The sequence below is a fragment of the Lycorma delicatula genome, chromosome 12 (genome assembly GCF_047948215.1).
Source record: "Lycorma delicatula isolate Av1 chromosome 12, ASM4794821v1, whole genome shotgun sequence".
NCBI classification, from domain to species: Eukaryota; Metazoa; Arthropoda; class Insecta; order Hemiptera; family Fulgoridae; genus Lycorma; species Lycorma delicatula.
Window position 1 is genome coordinate 25,375,849 of NC_134466.1, and position 16,163 is coordinate 25,392,011.

Sequence of the window (16,163 nt, forward strand, 5' to 3'; positions counted from 1 at the left end):
CAAGTTGGCGGAAGGTGTCCAGCGGTGACTAACTACCTTGAGTCTCCCTTGGAGCACATTACCAGCCCCAAGAAGTGTAAGTTAAAAAATATAAATATAATATAAAAACAAATATATAAATAAAAAAGATTAAAAAAAAAAACAAAAAAAATCGCAGGATCCCGACAAGTTTGAGACTGGGACCAGCAATGGAGGCGCGGATGGAAACAAAACACATGGAATACTGTGATAATACCGTAAGGTGGACCCAGCACCCCATGTTGTAGAGGAGGAGGGGTTTTAGCGGGTAGGGCCGCACTACTTTTAAAAGGTTTCCCCTTCTCCAAAAAAAAATTTCCAAAAAATCTATTTTTGTAAGACAGATATTTGTGCATATGTATATATACATACACAGGCCTGTATTTGGTCTTATAACTCTGAAGATGACCAATTTTCTTCAATCTTGGTAGTCAGATACTACGTTCGAGGGGAAAGATATTACATTTTTGCCAAAATTGGGAAAAGGGGTGGGGGTTTTTGGCCGAAATAAGATTTCAAATCTTTACTATGGCATTTTAGCAAAACATTTTCTTACAAAAGTTGAAGTCTTTTATATCAAAACTACAAAAAAAGATTTTATTTAATATTCACCCAAAAAAATGACTTTAAATAATTATTTTTTCGCTTAGAAAAGTAGTAATGAGTTTTTTCATCTATACTTTCTACATCTATAGGCCTTCTAACCAATAAAATTTTTTTTTACCCATCGCAATCCATTAGTAACAAAACAATTTTTATTTAAATGTATTCTAAATTCATCCATCTCGCAAATTACCCGTTGCATTTAAAATGCAAAAATCTTACATTTTGATAGCCCTTATTTTTTTTAACATTTCTTGAAAAAAAGATTAACCACAAATGTTCACCCATACCTAGAAAATTACATTAGTTTATTTAGAATTAATTTAGTATCTTTGTATTTTTTTAAACAACATTAAAAAGCCTTTTTTTGAATTTATTATCGTCACAGGGATTATTCTCTTAAAATAAATTTTATCCAAATGAGTCCCCTTGAGCAATAGAACCCACAAAATAAATTTTTAAAAAATGTCGAAATATCAATTTTTTAAATGCTTAAACGTATTTTGTTACACAATAAAATCACTGAAATAGCTTAATACCCCTTCTCTGATGAGAGAGAGCTCCGAAATTATTCTAAAAATAGAAATTTTCTTTTTAATTTCGAGATTAAACAATTTTAGCGAATATTTTAATTAACAAAAACGCTCTCTGCTGTATAAGCTCCCAGGTTTTCAAAAAGTCAAAAACATATTTTTTTGAAAATGTAATGCTGACTAATATTAAAAATTTTGTTTATTGCTTTATTCTGTTGAGCATCTTGACTTCAAAAATTGAAATATTAAAATTCAATCAAACAAGTCATTTTATATGTAACTACCGCTTGATGTAGCTTCGTAAAATTTTTCATTAATGTAGGCGGAAGTATAATTTATTACACTAGTAACTTTCTCTAAACTACATTTTAAGTCTATTATCCTTTGGTTTTACCCGAACTCTAACATTTTTAAAGATCTTCCACATAAGACAGCCACGTGGTGGTGCATGACTGAAGACTGGTTCTGGTAAGTAGACTGAAACTTTATCCAATGTATGTCAATGTGCCTTATTTATGGGGTTCAAGTTCCTTAAAAATGAAAAAAAAATCAACTTTTGATTTTTATGCCATTCCATTCTGTATAATTGTAGCTTTAAAATATTCCCAAACTTATGGTTTTACCTTAATTCAAAATAGAAAAATTTCCATTTTTGAAGTCTTTGTAAGCGTCAGAATAGTTACTTATGTACGGTCCATCAGTCTTTACAATGTTTGGCTATGTGATTCAAAAGCTTTTAATATTATCCACGACTAAAATATTTATGGCAACTCCTGTTCTGTGACCAAACTGGAATGCATTGCCCATGTTCATAGGCGCATGGACAGACATTTGAGACCAATAAAACAAGAAAGTTTGGACAGAAATTGGCAGATGGAAAGTCTTCGCCAGGTCGTGGTTAACTGATTGACGTTGCTGTTCTTAATAAAAATATTACGGATTTTAGCTATTAGAAGAAGTGACTTTGTTGAAAATATAGAAAAATATATTTGGGCTATGTATTTCCAAGTTACCTCTTCCAATGATGATCCAAAACATAATATGTGTCCGAAAGACGAAGGAACATAGCACACCTTTATAAAAGTGTAACAGAAGTGAAATTTATCATCATAATCAACATTTTCACCTTCCAAACACAAGTATGCGGAAAATGAAAACTATATTCAGCAATTTAAGTAATTGTCTTTTAAAAAAGTGTTTGGATGAAAATACTCAAAATCATAATGAATTTGTTAATTGTATTATCTACTTTTGGGTACCAAAAGTAACATTTGTTGCATTGAAATCCCTTGAATCTGGTGTTGCTGAATCAATTTGCAGTTTTAATGAGGGAAGTGTTGTAAAATGTTAGGAACTACAAGAGATTGGTGTGAAACCTGGAAGGAATTGTGTTCCGACAAGAACTCTCTTGATACGGAACACCTGCATCTTGCGTAATGTGAAACCACTTTTAAAAGTTGTCTGAAGTCTCCCATTAAATGATAATTTTGCCACCAAATATTTTATCATTTGCGATTACATAATGTAGGAGCCTTTTTCTGAAATACTACTAGTGATTTCTTCAATTTTTTTTTTACTCACATCTATGTATAACAAATTAAGTGGAAATAAATATTGTATATTAGCTACTTTGAAAAGTAATGTTGAAAAAAGACCAGAAACAAGAAACAATTATAAAGAATTTTGTTTTTATCAAAACTAATGTATGGACTTTAGACTTTCAGCGCATTAAAAAGAACATATAAAACACCACAAAAAAATTCTAGTGCTTAGCTTAAGTATTTTCTGAGAGAAAGGAACATAAAGTTTGCCATTTTAACACTGACAGTATAGGAGGTACCGGACTCCCCTTATGGTCATACAGAAAGCTGGGTGCACAGGAAATTGTCTCCACTTGAATGAAAATGGAATGGTTGAATCTACTGAAAGCAGAATTCTCTAGGATGTAGTGCTCTTTGCCCACTTTTAACCACTGTTATTACTTTCAAATCCAAAGCATTATTGTACAACTTATAAACGATTAGTCTTGCTCTATTTAATAAATCTTGAGCAACATTCAAATTTCTCAACAGCATGACTACTGAACCTTTTTTTAGTTCCAAGATGTGAAGAGGTAACTTTCCTATTAATTTATTGGCAGTGTTTATGTACTGGTACTAGGATTGCTATCTTAGAAAACCTGAGAGCACCTTCTAGAGTGTAGAATTGATTTCCATAAATTTCTGTGACTGTATCTGAGCTGAATATAACTGAACTAGGTAATTTAATGATTTCTTTGACTACTTCATTTGTCTGATGAGGATATTTTCCATAACAAAGAAATTTGTAGCAAGAATTAAGCAAATTCACTTTTTTCACCATAAGCTTTCATATTTCTTTTCAACTTGAATGTTTTAAATGCTGGAGAGAATTTTGAATAATTTTGGATCTTGAGTCATGTGAAACCACTGGTAAAAGCTGTCTGAAGTCTCCTCCTAAAATGGTTATTTTGTCACCAAATATTTTATCATTTCCCATTATATCCTGTAGGAGCCTTTAATACACATTAGTGAATGCATATTAGCCATAGGGCCCTCATCCCAGATTATCATTTTTGTACTGCATACACGACTAGCTTCTTTGCTAATGCTTTCATTCCTGAAACTGAATGTTCATGCACGTTTAATGGTAACTTGAAGCAAGTGTGGATGTTCTCCCATTAAGCAATAATTTTGTAGCAATAACAGTCCACGTAACATAAATTACTGCAAACAGTTTTTCAGACAAATGTTTTTCCAGTCTCACCTGGGCCATCAATACAATATGCATTTCTTGAATTTATCTCCTTATCCTGCTGTACCAAATTCACTACTGTATCAATTATACCACATTCCTCATTTGCTTGCTCAACCATATTTTAGATTCGTCCCCATACTTTGATTCCTCACTCTGTAAATTGCATAATTCTGGTAAGCTCTCTGAAATTGTGGGTACTCAAAATGTGAAAGGGTAAGACCATGAAGCAGCAAATTTTTAGAAATAATTATTTATTTTAATTATAACAATACATAAAAAAAAGACAGAAGTAACAGAATACAATGTATTATATAAAATATAAAACACTTAGTCAATTAATTTAGCACCCTGATATTGATAAAGGTAATACTGTAGTTGCATGTGAAAGTATACAACCTACAAAGCAAAAGCTTGACCACAAGTACAAGTACCAGATCAATATCCCCCAACACACACACATTTAAATTAACAATAGTTTCATTTAGACTACATAACTACTGAATACAATGCTTCTACCTCAATTGTCAAAGAGAAAATCTACTCCTTTAAATTAAATTTAATCAGATTCAGATTACTGACATTTCTTTCATTTCCAGGCAAGCAATTAAAGAACTTTGATGTTAGAAAAAGAAAGGTCTTTAGAAACAATTTACAATACACCCTTGGAACAACAATACATCCTCTAAAAATTGGCTTAGTTATACAACAGTTTTCACTCTTAGCTATCACCATTAATTCTTTTCTAAAAAATTAGAAGTACATTATAAACAAAAAGAGATCTAATGGGAAACAGACATTTTCTCAAAAAGAAAAAAGGGAAGGTATGAGTTGTACTCACACCACATATTACCTGTACAATAGCTTTCTGCAAAATTACAATTGGTTGAAGATAACTGATATAGATTGATCTGCAGCAAAGCAATCCATAATTTAATTTTGAATGAACTGGAACAAGCCAGATTTGACGAAGAACATCTACCGGAAAAAACTACCTTATATGATAAAAGTTTTTTAAAGCATATAAAGAAATATTTCTTCAAATGCTGTATATTCAAATTCCATGATAATTTCTCATCTTCCATCAACCCTAAGTACTTAATTAAATTCGCCTAAGATGTGACTGAATAGTTGCATTGTAATTGAAATGAGCATAATCTACATTACGGTATATTAATGGAGTTAATACGCTGGAAGGAGATAATGAAATAAAAATTAGATACTTGGTTTTTAAAGATTAAGAGTTAATTTATTGACATAAAACCAAACCATTAGTCTAAATTATCCAGATCAGTCTGCAACCTAGCTAAAATCTGAGATCAATATACTAGAGCAGTATTATCTACAAAAGATAAAGCTTTAGACTGAGGACTTCTACAATATCCTTCACCTGAAGGATACTGCTCACACAATAACCAACAACTATGCCCTGCCCTGTGGTAATGACTTCTGCCCTTCAGGTAAGATGCAAACCATTTTAAAGAAGGACTTCTAATTCCAGCACTATATATTTTATCTAATAAATGTAAATGATTAACTGTATCATATCCTTTACGAATATCAAGAAATAACTCAAAAACAGTTTGCTTACCTGCTGAATTAAATTCAGAATAAGTAGCTGTTATAAATAAAATTAGTACTCAGACTCTTCTGAAACCCAAACTGATTCAGTAAAACAATGTATTTTTGGATAAAAATTAACCAGCCATTTTTTAATTAATTTTTTATCAATTTTGAAAAGTAATGAAATGGGCCGATAATTGCCACTGCATCTAAAGAGCCTGATTTATGAACTGGAACAATTTTTGCTTATTTCAGGGCAGAAGATTTACCCATAACAAGACTATATCATTTAATATAGTAAATACAGGGATCACAGGAACAGAGATTTTCTTAACCAGAACCACAGAGATATTATCAATACCTGGACATTTACCTGCTTTTAGACATTTTATACATGTATATGTATACATATATATATATATATGAGGTCTGTAAATAAAGTAACGAGACTGGTTCAGAAAAACCATTTATTTATAATCCAACTATACATGGTACCTTTGAAATAGTACCTTCGGGAAGCCATGCAATGCTTCAAATAGTTTTCCCACTCTTCATAGCAGTATTGGAACTCAGAAACCAGAATATCCTTCAGATGGCTGATTACATTTCTTTTTATTTTCTACTGTTCCAAAATGGTCTCCTATGAGGTGTTAATTTAAAGATGGACTTCTAATTCCAGCACTATATATTTTATCTAATAAATGTAAATGCTTAACTGTATCATATCCTTTACAAATGTCAAGAAATAACTCAAAAACCTCCTGGTTAGGCACTTAGAGGAAAAGTACGTTAAATTTATCATTTCTAAAGAGAATTTGTAAAGCACTTCGGCTTTGGTAAGGAGTAGGATTTTTCCAAAGATAAAGAAATTTAGGGCATTGTTCTCTGCTCTGGCTCAGGGTTTTGAGATGTTGGCTTCCAAGCCAACTGAAGTAAAGGAGGTGATTGTGAAGGAAACAATAACAGTTCCCTCTGTAATTTTTAGGCCTATGGAGCCTCAACGGCAGCAATATGCAGAGGTTTTGAAGGATTAGTGTGAGGGTAGCTTATGGAGAAAGCAGCCAGGGGTTATTTTTCTGAATAAGCCTGAGAGTTCAGCAAAAATGGCCAAGGAAATAAGAAACTGCTAAAGTGTATGTACAAGTAGAGAAATTAGAGAAGCAATATCCATAAACCTATACAATGCCGAATTAAGGGTGTTTTAGGTCAAAGCCAAGAAGAATTCCATACCAATATTGCTATTAAATATGATTCATTATCTTCAAAATTGATGAAAATAAACAATCTATAATCATCGATATAAATGTTGTTTATATGAAACTGATTGCACCATAATATGTAATAAATATTCTGTGTTGTGAAAAAAATTTCTGGTGGTTAAAAAACAATCTTGACTACTTTTTAAGAAAAAAATTTAAACTCTTTCCCAGTAGCATAGAACACTGTACAGAACTTGTACTTTTTTACTTGTCTGTACAACATTTGAAAATGTTGTACAGGCAAGTAAAAAAATTAAGTAATTTTCAAATTACTAGAATACAACTATGGTATTATTAAAACCCAGAGTTCTGCAAAAAATAAAAAATAACTACCTTAACACAAAAAAAAAAAAAAAATAGCAAATTTTTTTTTTCTTTAAAATGGTTGGTTCTTAAAAATGGTGGTAATGAAACCCATCATCAGAAATCTTTTTAAAATATTTAAATCGACAGAACTTCATTACTGCATATTGTTGTTATTCCTAATTTTTTTTATATAACGTCAAAAACTACACTTTCCAGAAAATTAAGAAGAAATTCCTCAAATGTTTCTTCAAAAGATTTTAATTCTTTAAATATGAAACTGAACCACATGGTTGTTTACAACATCTTGTATACAATTCATTTCATAAAATATAATTATTCAGCAACAAGCCTGTTGTTTATAAACAAAAATTATTGATTGATTAAAATTGAAAAATTATTGATTAATTAAATTAAGGGAAAATGTTATTGATTACTTATAATGAGTTAAATACATACAAATAAAGATCCTCTATGATATTCATGCCATGATCACATGCATAAAAATTTTTGTTTTTATAAGAACCTACAAAATATTTCATTTAAAAGAAACTTATTAAAAATATGCTGAAGACCAAACCTAACCTAATCTAACATCTTGGTGGCAGTACCTGTGAACCAATCCTTGTCTCTTTACTCGTAGCAACATAATTAACCTTTCATTAAAATGCCTGTCAGGTAGTTAGGTTTTCTATTTCTGATTTTAAGCTAGTTCCTAAGTATGAATAATATGAAAACATCGAACATTTGACATGTTATTATCCTACTAGTTTAACAATAATTTTTAAAATAAGAAAATCAAATTTAATTCTTTAAACACGTGATTAAACATGTTAAATTAGACACTTCACAAAAAATAAATTAACTTTATCTATCTATATGGCTATCAGGCAGATTTTGAAAATTCTCAAATTAAAGTTATATTAACAGATAACATCGTTTTATAAAATGAATCTTAAATATAAACAAAAATTTTCAAAACTAATCTGACAAGCAAATAATTTTTACTTACATAATTAGCATAAAAATTCTGTACACAAGAGTATATAGATTTGACACACAAATTTTTTTCTTTTTCTACTTACGTCTCCGGAATCACCTTACGGCATTACTTCAGAGGATTACATGTATGAATGTAAATGAAGTGTAGTAATATACATTCTTAACCCACCGGGTGGGTCTAGTGTTGAACGAGTCTTCCCAAATTAGCTGATTTGGAAGTCGAGTTCCAGCGTTCAAGTCCTAATAAAATCAGTTATTTTTACACGGATTTGAATACTAGATTGTGGATACTGGTGTTCTTTGATGGTTGGGTTTCAAAATAATCTCACATATCAGGAATGGTCAAACTGAGCCTGTACAAGACTACACTTCATTTACACTCATACATATCATCCTCTTAAATATTTATCTGAACGGTAATTACCAGAGGTTAAACAGGAAAAAGAAAGGAAAAGTAATGTCCACTCTCAGGTCTGTACATGTATATAAATTTACTTAATAGACCACATTATCAAATAAAAGGCTATCAGAAATAAATCTGACAATTCAAGTAATAGAAACAATTCTACTCATTCCAAAAAAAATTGTTTTATTTATTTTTTTTTTTTATATACATATTCAAAATCCTTCATATTTTCGCACATTACTAATAATGGTAATAGGAAAAATAGTAAGAAAAATTTCAAAATACAGACTGTTTATAACCTTCCAATATGTATGCTAATCATATAACCTATAAAAAATGTAGTCGAACTTGTTTGATGGAATTCACGACTGACTACCAGCTTGAATAAAAATTTTCATAAACTAACCTCTAAGATCTGTCTAAACAATAACAATTTCAGAGAACTAGTACATTACCTTTTTAATATTTTGAACACAATTAACCGCGATAACATCGTGAATTATATGCCCAGACATAACTAATAAAACTACAAACGTTTTTTAAGGATATGTACAATGAAGAAACAATCAGTAACAAAATCAGCTGAAAATTTCAAAATAGTTGAAAAAAAAGCATCCAACTCAAAACCTGTACTACAAAATAGAAGAATACCCTGTTGCCAACCTAAGCTACCAAAAACAAATAATTCGTATATATCAACGCTATTAGCAGTACCTACCTGAAATATGAATTTTGTTTGTTTCATGTAGGTAAGAGATAGTTCTTCATTTCATTATTTAAAAAATTTGTAAGAGAATAAAATTATCAGTTTTATAATATTACATCTTAAACGTTTTTGTTAAAAAATTCATGTTAATTGCATTATCGTATTCTTTTAACAAGGTCTGTGTGAGTGATGATGCGCAAACATCAACATGAAACGACTTTTAAATAATTAAAAAATTTATTTTAATTTTATTTTATTAAATTACAACGAGTAATGTACTACAATCAAATTTATATAAATTATAATAAAATATGTATAATATTTACATACATTTTATGTCTGAACTATACCTTTCTATCAATGAGTAACACCTGAACATAAACCTAACGTTTAAAAATGAAATGAAACGTAAAATTATAAAAATAATCTTGAAATGCAAACGAAGTATAAGAAAGTAGTTATGATCCTTAAAGAGATTAAATGATAACAATGAACACTTACAAAAATTTTAACGTTCAATGTTATCGAGGTGAAAACATGTTACTCATGTTAAGCAGCAGCAATAATTCAGATTATTATTAACAAGTTTAATGTAAAACAAAGGATTGGTTAACATTTTTGTTCCTTATTACAAAAGTAAAAATACTGATACCATCATAAAAATGTAATGACGGTACAAAAAACATCATTTGCTATTTTTTTCTTCTGTTTACCCTCCGGAACCACTGTCAGGATTACTTTAGGATTTGAAGCTTAAAATTCTCTATTTAGAAATCAGAAGACCCGTTCACCAATAGACCAAACCGGCGGATTATCATTTGCTATCTGGCGTACGGAAATCTGTACCCTGTGTAGGCGACAACCAAGTGACAATGTACAAATCAATTTGTCCTACACTATATGTGAAGCTCAGATTTTTTTGGTTCATATGAATTATAACGGCGCCTTTATCGTTGGAAGGTTATAACCAGCGCGAATGGTGACGAGTTAAATAACTATGTTTTACTTCTTACCAGTAAGTCGATAAAATAAAAATAATTGTTAAAGTTAAGTGAACTTATAAGTAAAATGTGTGCTCTTAGAATTTCGGATCTCCCACGTTGTGTAGAAGAAACTGTTAAATTTTTGCAGGTTAGGTTAGGTTAATTTGAATAAATAATTCAATTTCGATTTTTGACTAGCTCAGGAAGTCCTAGACACCTCAACAGTAGCTGACTACTCCTGAGGATACTGGACACCCAACTACCTCTCTGTTCAGGCTATCCCCTCCCTACTTCTACCCAACACAGGCTACTTTTCCATTGTTAGTCCTCCACATTTTACTCTTCTTGCACCTTCACTAGTAGGACTGCTGTAAACCAGTAAGCCGATAAAATCCATTCCAATGACAACACAAATTCACCGTTCTATATCGCAAATTATTCTTAAAATTGACTGCCTACATAGATTACTTCAGTAACTATCTAATTAGAATAGGAAACCCGATAACAATTAAACCAATGACAAAACAAATTCATTCTCCATATCGCTATTTTAGTGGCATTTTTCGTGATTTTGAATGTTAAAAGTGTGTGGACTTGTTCTTATCGGTGTGTTTGACAATCTTACGAATTCGGGTGACAGATTTAAAGTATAAGTTTATTTATAGTGTTTTTGTGTTATTAGCATAAGACCACGTGGTGGCAGCAAAATTGTGAGTGCATTTATGCTAGTATATTTATATCTAACGGTGTTTTAAAATATATTTATATATTATTAATTATAGACGGCGGTTTTATGTTGATTTCAAGATTGAAAACTGTGTATTTTGTTTTGTATTTTAAATGTAATTTTAAGTTTTGTTAGTATTTGTCTGCAACGTGGTCAGAGAGCGGAACCCGCCATTGTTGCAGATCTGCCAACCTCTTGTTGAAAGAGGTTATACATCTTTGCTTCTTTTGGCAGTGAGTCTAGCAACTCGTATCTTTGAACGGTGTGTACTTGAAAAAAAATCTAATAGTCCTTAGTGCGGGTCCACAAGACTTATTTCCCGAAAAATATGGGAAAAGGATATAAACCGAAGGCTGAGACCAGCTCCGAGACGGAGACTGATCCCCCTCCGATAGAAGAACATGAAGAGATCATTCACAGCGAGGACGTTGCCGGGACTACGCTGGATAAACTGCGGAAGCGGAGGAGACCTTTCAGTAGTAGTTCGAACGGTAGTGAAGAGCTAGACATCATGACGAATCTAGAAGACATCGAGGAGCTGGACGACTTTATTAATTCCATTAAAGGAGGACGATAGGACTTGAAACACAAGATGTCGCGAGTACGCAGCTGGATGCAGAGAATAGCCCCTCTACTGAAGGAAATTAAAGAAAGAGGACCGTCGGTTGAGCGTGGTGCTCAGACAATCCCTTCGGGACAGGCATAAATTAAGTGGATGCTGCAGTCAGGCACGGTGGAGTCCATGGTAGAACGGCGGCGGGCTGTTCGGACTTACTGTTCTGACGGAATTCTGAAAGGATGAAGAAGATAAGATGTTTGTCTACGACATTCATGGCACACCAGATCGTCGGTACGATGAAAAGGTGAAGACGGCGGCGCCTGCGGCTTTCACACGTCTTATGAAAGAACCGCGGACTCCGGGAAACGTAGCCAGAGAAATGGGGGCAGTCACTCTTCTAGGAGATTCGAACAAATAGGGAAAAATTATGTGCTCCTGGTAAAAAAATGAAGGAACGGAGGCGGTTGACCACCTACTCCTAGGACTGGATTGGGTCCTCAAACATGTCGACGACCCGTTTATACTGATGACCCCTAAGGGTACTCTAGGAGACATGATGAGAAAAACAGCTGAGTACTGGGCTAGACGGAACACGCAAACCGTCTCGCTATACTTGTATGGAAACGGTCCGGTACCAAGACAAGTGCAACAACCTTTGACCAAGACCAAGATGGTGGTGCTCAGCCAGCCAGGGGTCTCTCACGCGAGCCTCTTGAAGATTGTCAAAAACTCGGTAAGTGTCGAAATGGCTGCGGACATTTTGTCCGTAAGACAAGACAAGGCCGTGGAGATAATATCGAGGTGAAGGTCAGGGAGGTACAGAGACTGTCCAAAACATCAGGCAGAAGGTGACATCGACGGTGTTGTGGCTGAACGAGATTGGCAGAATAGAATGACGATAGTGCATTTTCACGACCTGCGCAGCGAAGCTACCAAAGAAGAGATTCTGCGGGCTATCGTGAGGGTAATTGGGGAGCAAACCCAGGTACGGGTGACCTCCCTACGCCCGGCATACGCGGACATGCAGAATGCGATAGTGGTCTTGCCGCAGAGGGAGGCGACAAAACTGACCTCTTCGAGAAGACTGCTGATCGGTTGACAATCCTGTCGGGTTGCGATAAGGCAGCCGGACACCACCTGCTGCAGATGCTGGGGTAGTGGTCACGTTGCCTCGGCATACACTGGGCCGGACCGTAGAAGGTGCTGCTATAACTGTAACAAATCGGGACACTGGAGGGCGACCTGTAAGGCTGAATCGAAATACCTCAACTGCAATAAACCTGGACATCCGACCGGAGGACGAAAATGTACTACTCGAAAATGAAATGCCTCCTCCTGAATACCAACAGGAGTGTAACCGCCCATGACCTTCTATGGGAGGCGGCACAGAATAATGATGTAGTCCTTATCATAATCACTGAGCCTAATCCTCGGATATTGGCTGGTACGAGGACGAGAGAGGAGATGCGGCGATCAAGGACGTTAAGCCGTCTTGAGGTCGGAGTAGGGAGACGGCTTCGTCATCGTGGAGTTCACGAGCTTTGTGGCGGCGTATATATCTCCGAATTGCACCCAGGTTCACTTCCTGGAGGTTCTTCGGGGCTTGGAGCGCCGCATCCTGACGATCAGGAAACTGGTTGTCGTGGCTGGGGAGCTGAACTCTGAGTGCGTAGAGTTAGAGGGACAGATCCACTGCTAGGGGATATGTGCTAACGAACATGTTTGCATCTTTGGGCTTAGTGACAATGAACGAGCCAGGGGTCCCTACATATTTGGGGAGAGATAGTGGGTCTGTTATAGACATTACGGCTGTAACGGACAACGCTGCCTCCAGAATCGTGAACTGGAGGGTGCTTGATGATGAGCAGGGAAGTGACCACCGAGCCATAGCCTTTGATATACTTTTGGGTATATCAGGGGACAATCACATACCCAAAAGGTGGAAACCTACGGAAAGGCAGGTGGTCAGTATAGTAGATGCCACGGCGACAGATGTGGCCCTGCAAGGGGATCCAAGTCAGTATAAGATGGAAGAATTCCTGATAGTCATGTGTCGCATGGAAGCAAATGCGATGCCCAGGAAGAGACGGCCAGTATACTGGTGGAACGATGGCATTGCTGCAATGAAAGCGAAAGCCTGTCGGGCTCGGAGGACCCTTTTACGATTCAGGGGGAGGCAACGGGATGGACAGGCAGAAGCTGAAGAGGTCTTACGACAAGTGAAACGACGACTCCGGAACGAGATCAGGAAGGCCTGGGACTGCCTGACTGACGACTTGAACAACGATCCATGGGGAGGGTTTACCAGATCGTAATGAAGAGATTTGGTAAGCGACTCTCTCCTATCTAGAGATCAGACCATAAAGGCAGTGAGGAGTCTCTTCCAAACTATGGATCTGGACTGGGAGGAGATTCTGGGCGCAGCACCCAGGCCTTTCACGGAGGATGAACTTCAATGGGCGGCAGTGAGGAATAGTCCCTGGAGTTATTATTAAGAACCTTGTGAGCCATCATCCCTGGGCCGTTTTAGACGAGACCCTGGCGACAAGAAGTTTTCCACGATGTCTGAAAGAGGCTAGGCTGGTTCTGATAACGAAACCACGAAGAGGAGACCAACCAGAAGGAAAGTACAGACCAGTCTGCCTCCTTAAAGAGTTGGCCAAACTTTATGAATGCCTGATTGTAGAACGACTGTGGAGTGAAATTGGGGATGGTGGAAGGCTCTCTCCGACCCAATTCGGCTTCGTATTAGGGAAATCAACAGTTGATGCCGTCAAGTATGTGGTAAACTGGGCCATGGAACGGGCGGCCGGCACCTGGCGCCAAAGACAGATCCCCCTTGTGATACTACTGGACGTAGAGAACGCGTTCAATAGTGTCCCATGGAGGGTGATTGTACAGGCACTGGGGGTTCGGTGACTGAACGATTACCTGGTTGGAACGATTAACGACTATCTTCATGATAGGAGAGCCGTTTCAAATACGAAAGACGGGGACGTGGATTTTCATATCCATATTTTCATAGCTGATTTGGAAGTCGAGAGTTCCAGCGTTCAAGTCCTAGTAAAGTCAGTTACTTTTATACGGATTTGAATACTAGATCGTAGACACCGGTGCTTGGTGGCTGTGTTTCAAGTAACCACACATCTCAGGATTGATTGAACTGTGACTGTACAAGACTACACTTCATTTACATTCATACATATCATCATCTTACCGCTGTGTATAGCACTTCCTCCATTGTAAACCTAGTTACACTGTTGGCAACTATTTCTCTCTGACTAACAACATTATCATGTGGAAAGAGAACGTCAATCACACTGGTCAACTCTCTCCGTGAAAGTACAGGTAGTGCTCTTTCAAATCTTCTCATCACTATTTGTACTCAAACAACAATTGCAAATATTAAATTTTTAATGGTCTATTTTAATACAACTGCCAATGTTGTTTGTATTTGATTACACCAAGGATCTGTTTTTTTGCACCATTTTATTTGCAAAATTTCATCTTTTTTCTTTTTCCTGTTTAGCCTCCGGTAATTACCGTTCAGATACTACTTCAGCGGATAAATAAGGATGATATGTATGAGGGTAAATGAAACATAGTCTTGTACAGTCTCAGTTCAACCATTCCTGAGATGTGTGGTTAATTGAAACCCAACCACTAAAGAACACCGGTATCCACAATCTAGTATTCAAATCCGTGCAAAAATAACTGGCTTTACTAAGACCTGAATGCTGGAACTCTCGATTTCCAAATCAGCTGATTTGGGAAGACGTGTTCACCATTAGACCAACCCGGTGGGTTACAAAATTTCATCTACCTTGGTATTACTGCACTTTTTTTAAAAAGTGCAGTAATACATCTGATAAGCATAATTAATATATGCATACTGTATGACAATTATTGAATATAAAGTACCAAATTAATTCCAAAAAACTCACTAACTATCCTAGAAAACAAACAAATTACCATTCTTTAAATTATTACGTTAGGTGCTATTAACACAAATAATGAATAGAAGGTTGATTACAAAACCAGAGGAGAATGCTAGGGAAGAACAGTCTGGATTCAGAAAAGGAACAAGAAAAGTTGTAGGACTGATCAGAATGATTGGAGAAAGATGTTTTGAAAGTGAAAGAAGATTGGGCTTGTGTTTTATAGATATGGAAAATGCAGTGAGAAAAGTTATTTGACATTCTGAAAGAAAAGAGAGATCAGAAAATTGTGTATGAAGGAAAAACTGGCTGTAAGAATAAATGAGAATCTCACAAATTGATTAGAATTAGGTAGAGTCCAACACTCTTCACACTTTATGTCGAGGAAATATTGAAAGAAATACTGGATGGCCAAAAAGGAGTAAGCATAGGAGGAAGAAATTTAAATTTAGTCAGATTTGCTTACAATCTGCTGATTGTAGCCAAAGACACTCAGACATTACAAGGAATTATAAAAGCATTGGAAGTAGGGATGAAAGAACATGGGATAAAAATGAAAGGGAGGATATGAATATTGAAACAGCAGAAGAAAAGATTGAACAAGTAAAAAGGTACAGATACAAGTATCTCAGGATAATGCTAACTAAAGACTGGAGGAGTAAATAAGAGATAAAGATGAAAATTGCAATGGCATATGATGCCTTTTTTAAAAAGTAAAAACTAATTTGCAGCAATATACGAGGTGTGATCAAAAAATATGGTGAATAATTTTTTATTAAAAAAAGTAATAA

At 35.2% G+C, this 16,163-nt stretch overlaps 1 protein-coding gene across 1 annotated transcript in view; it reads right to left on the bottom strand.

Moving 5' to 3' along the window:
• Positions 1 to 9,073, bottom strand: part of LOC142333220 (uncharacterized) — a 59,499-nt gene extending 50,426 nt beyond the window's left edge. Inside the window, exon 1 of the mRNA XM_075380204.1 lies at positions 8,915 to 9,073. Coding sequence (XP_075236319.1) covers positions 8,915 to 8,974 — 60 coding nt within the window. The 5' untranslated portion in view covers positions 8,975 to 9,073. The remainder of the gene's footprint in view (positions 1 to 8,914) is intronic.
• Positions 9,074 to 16,163: the final 7,090 nt, after the last annotated feature.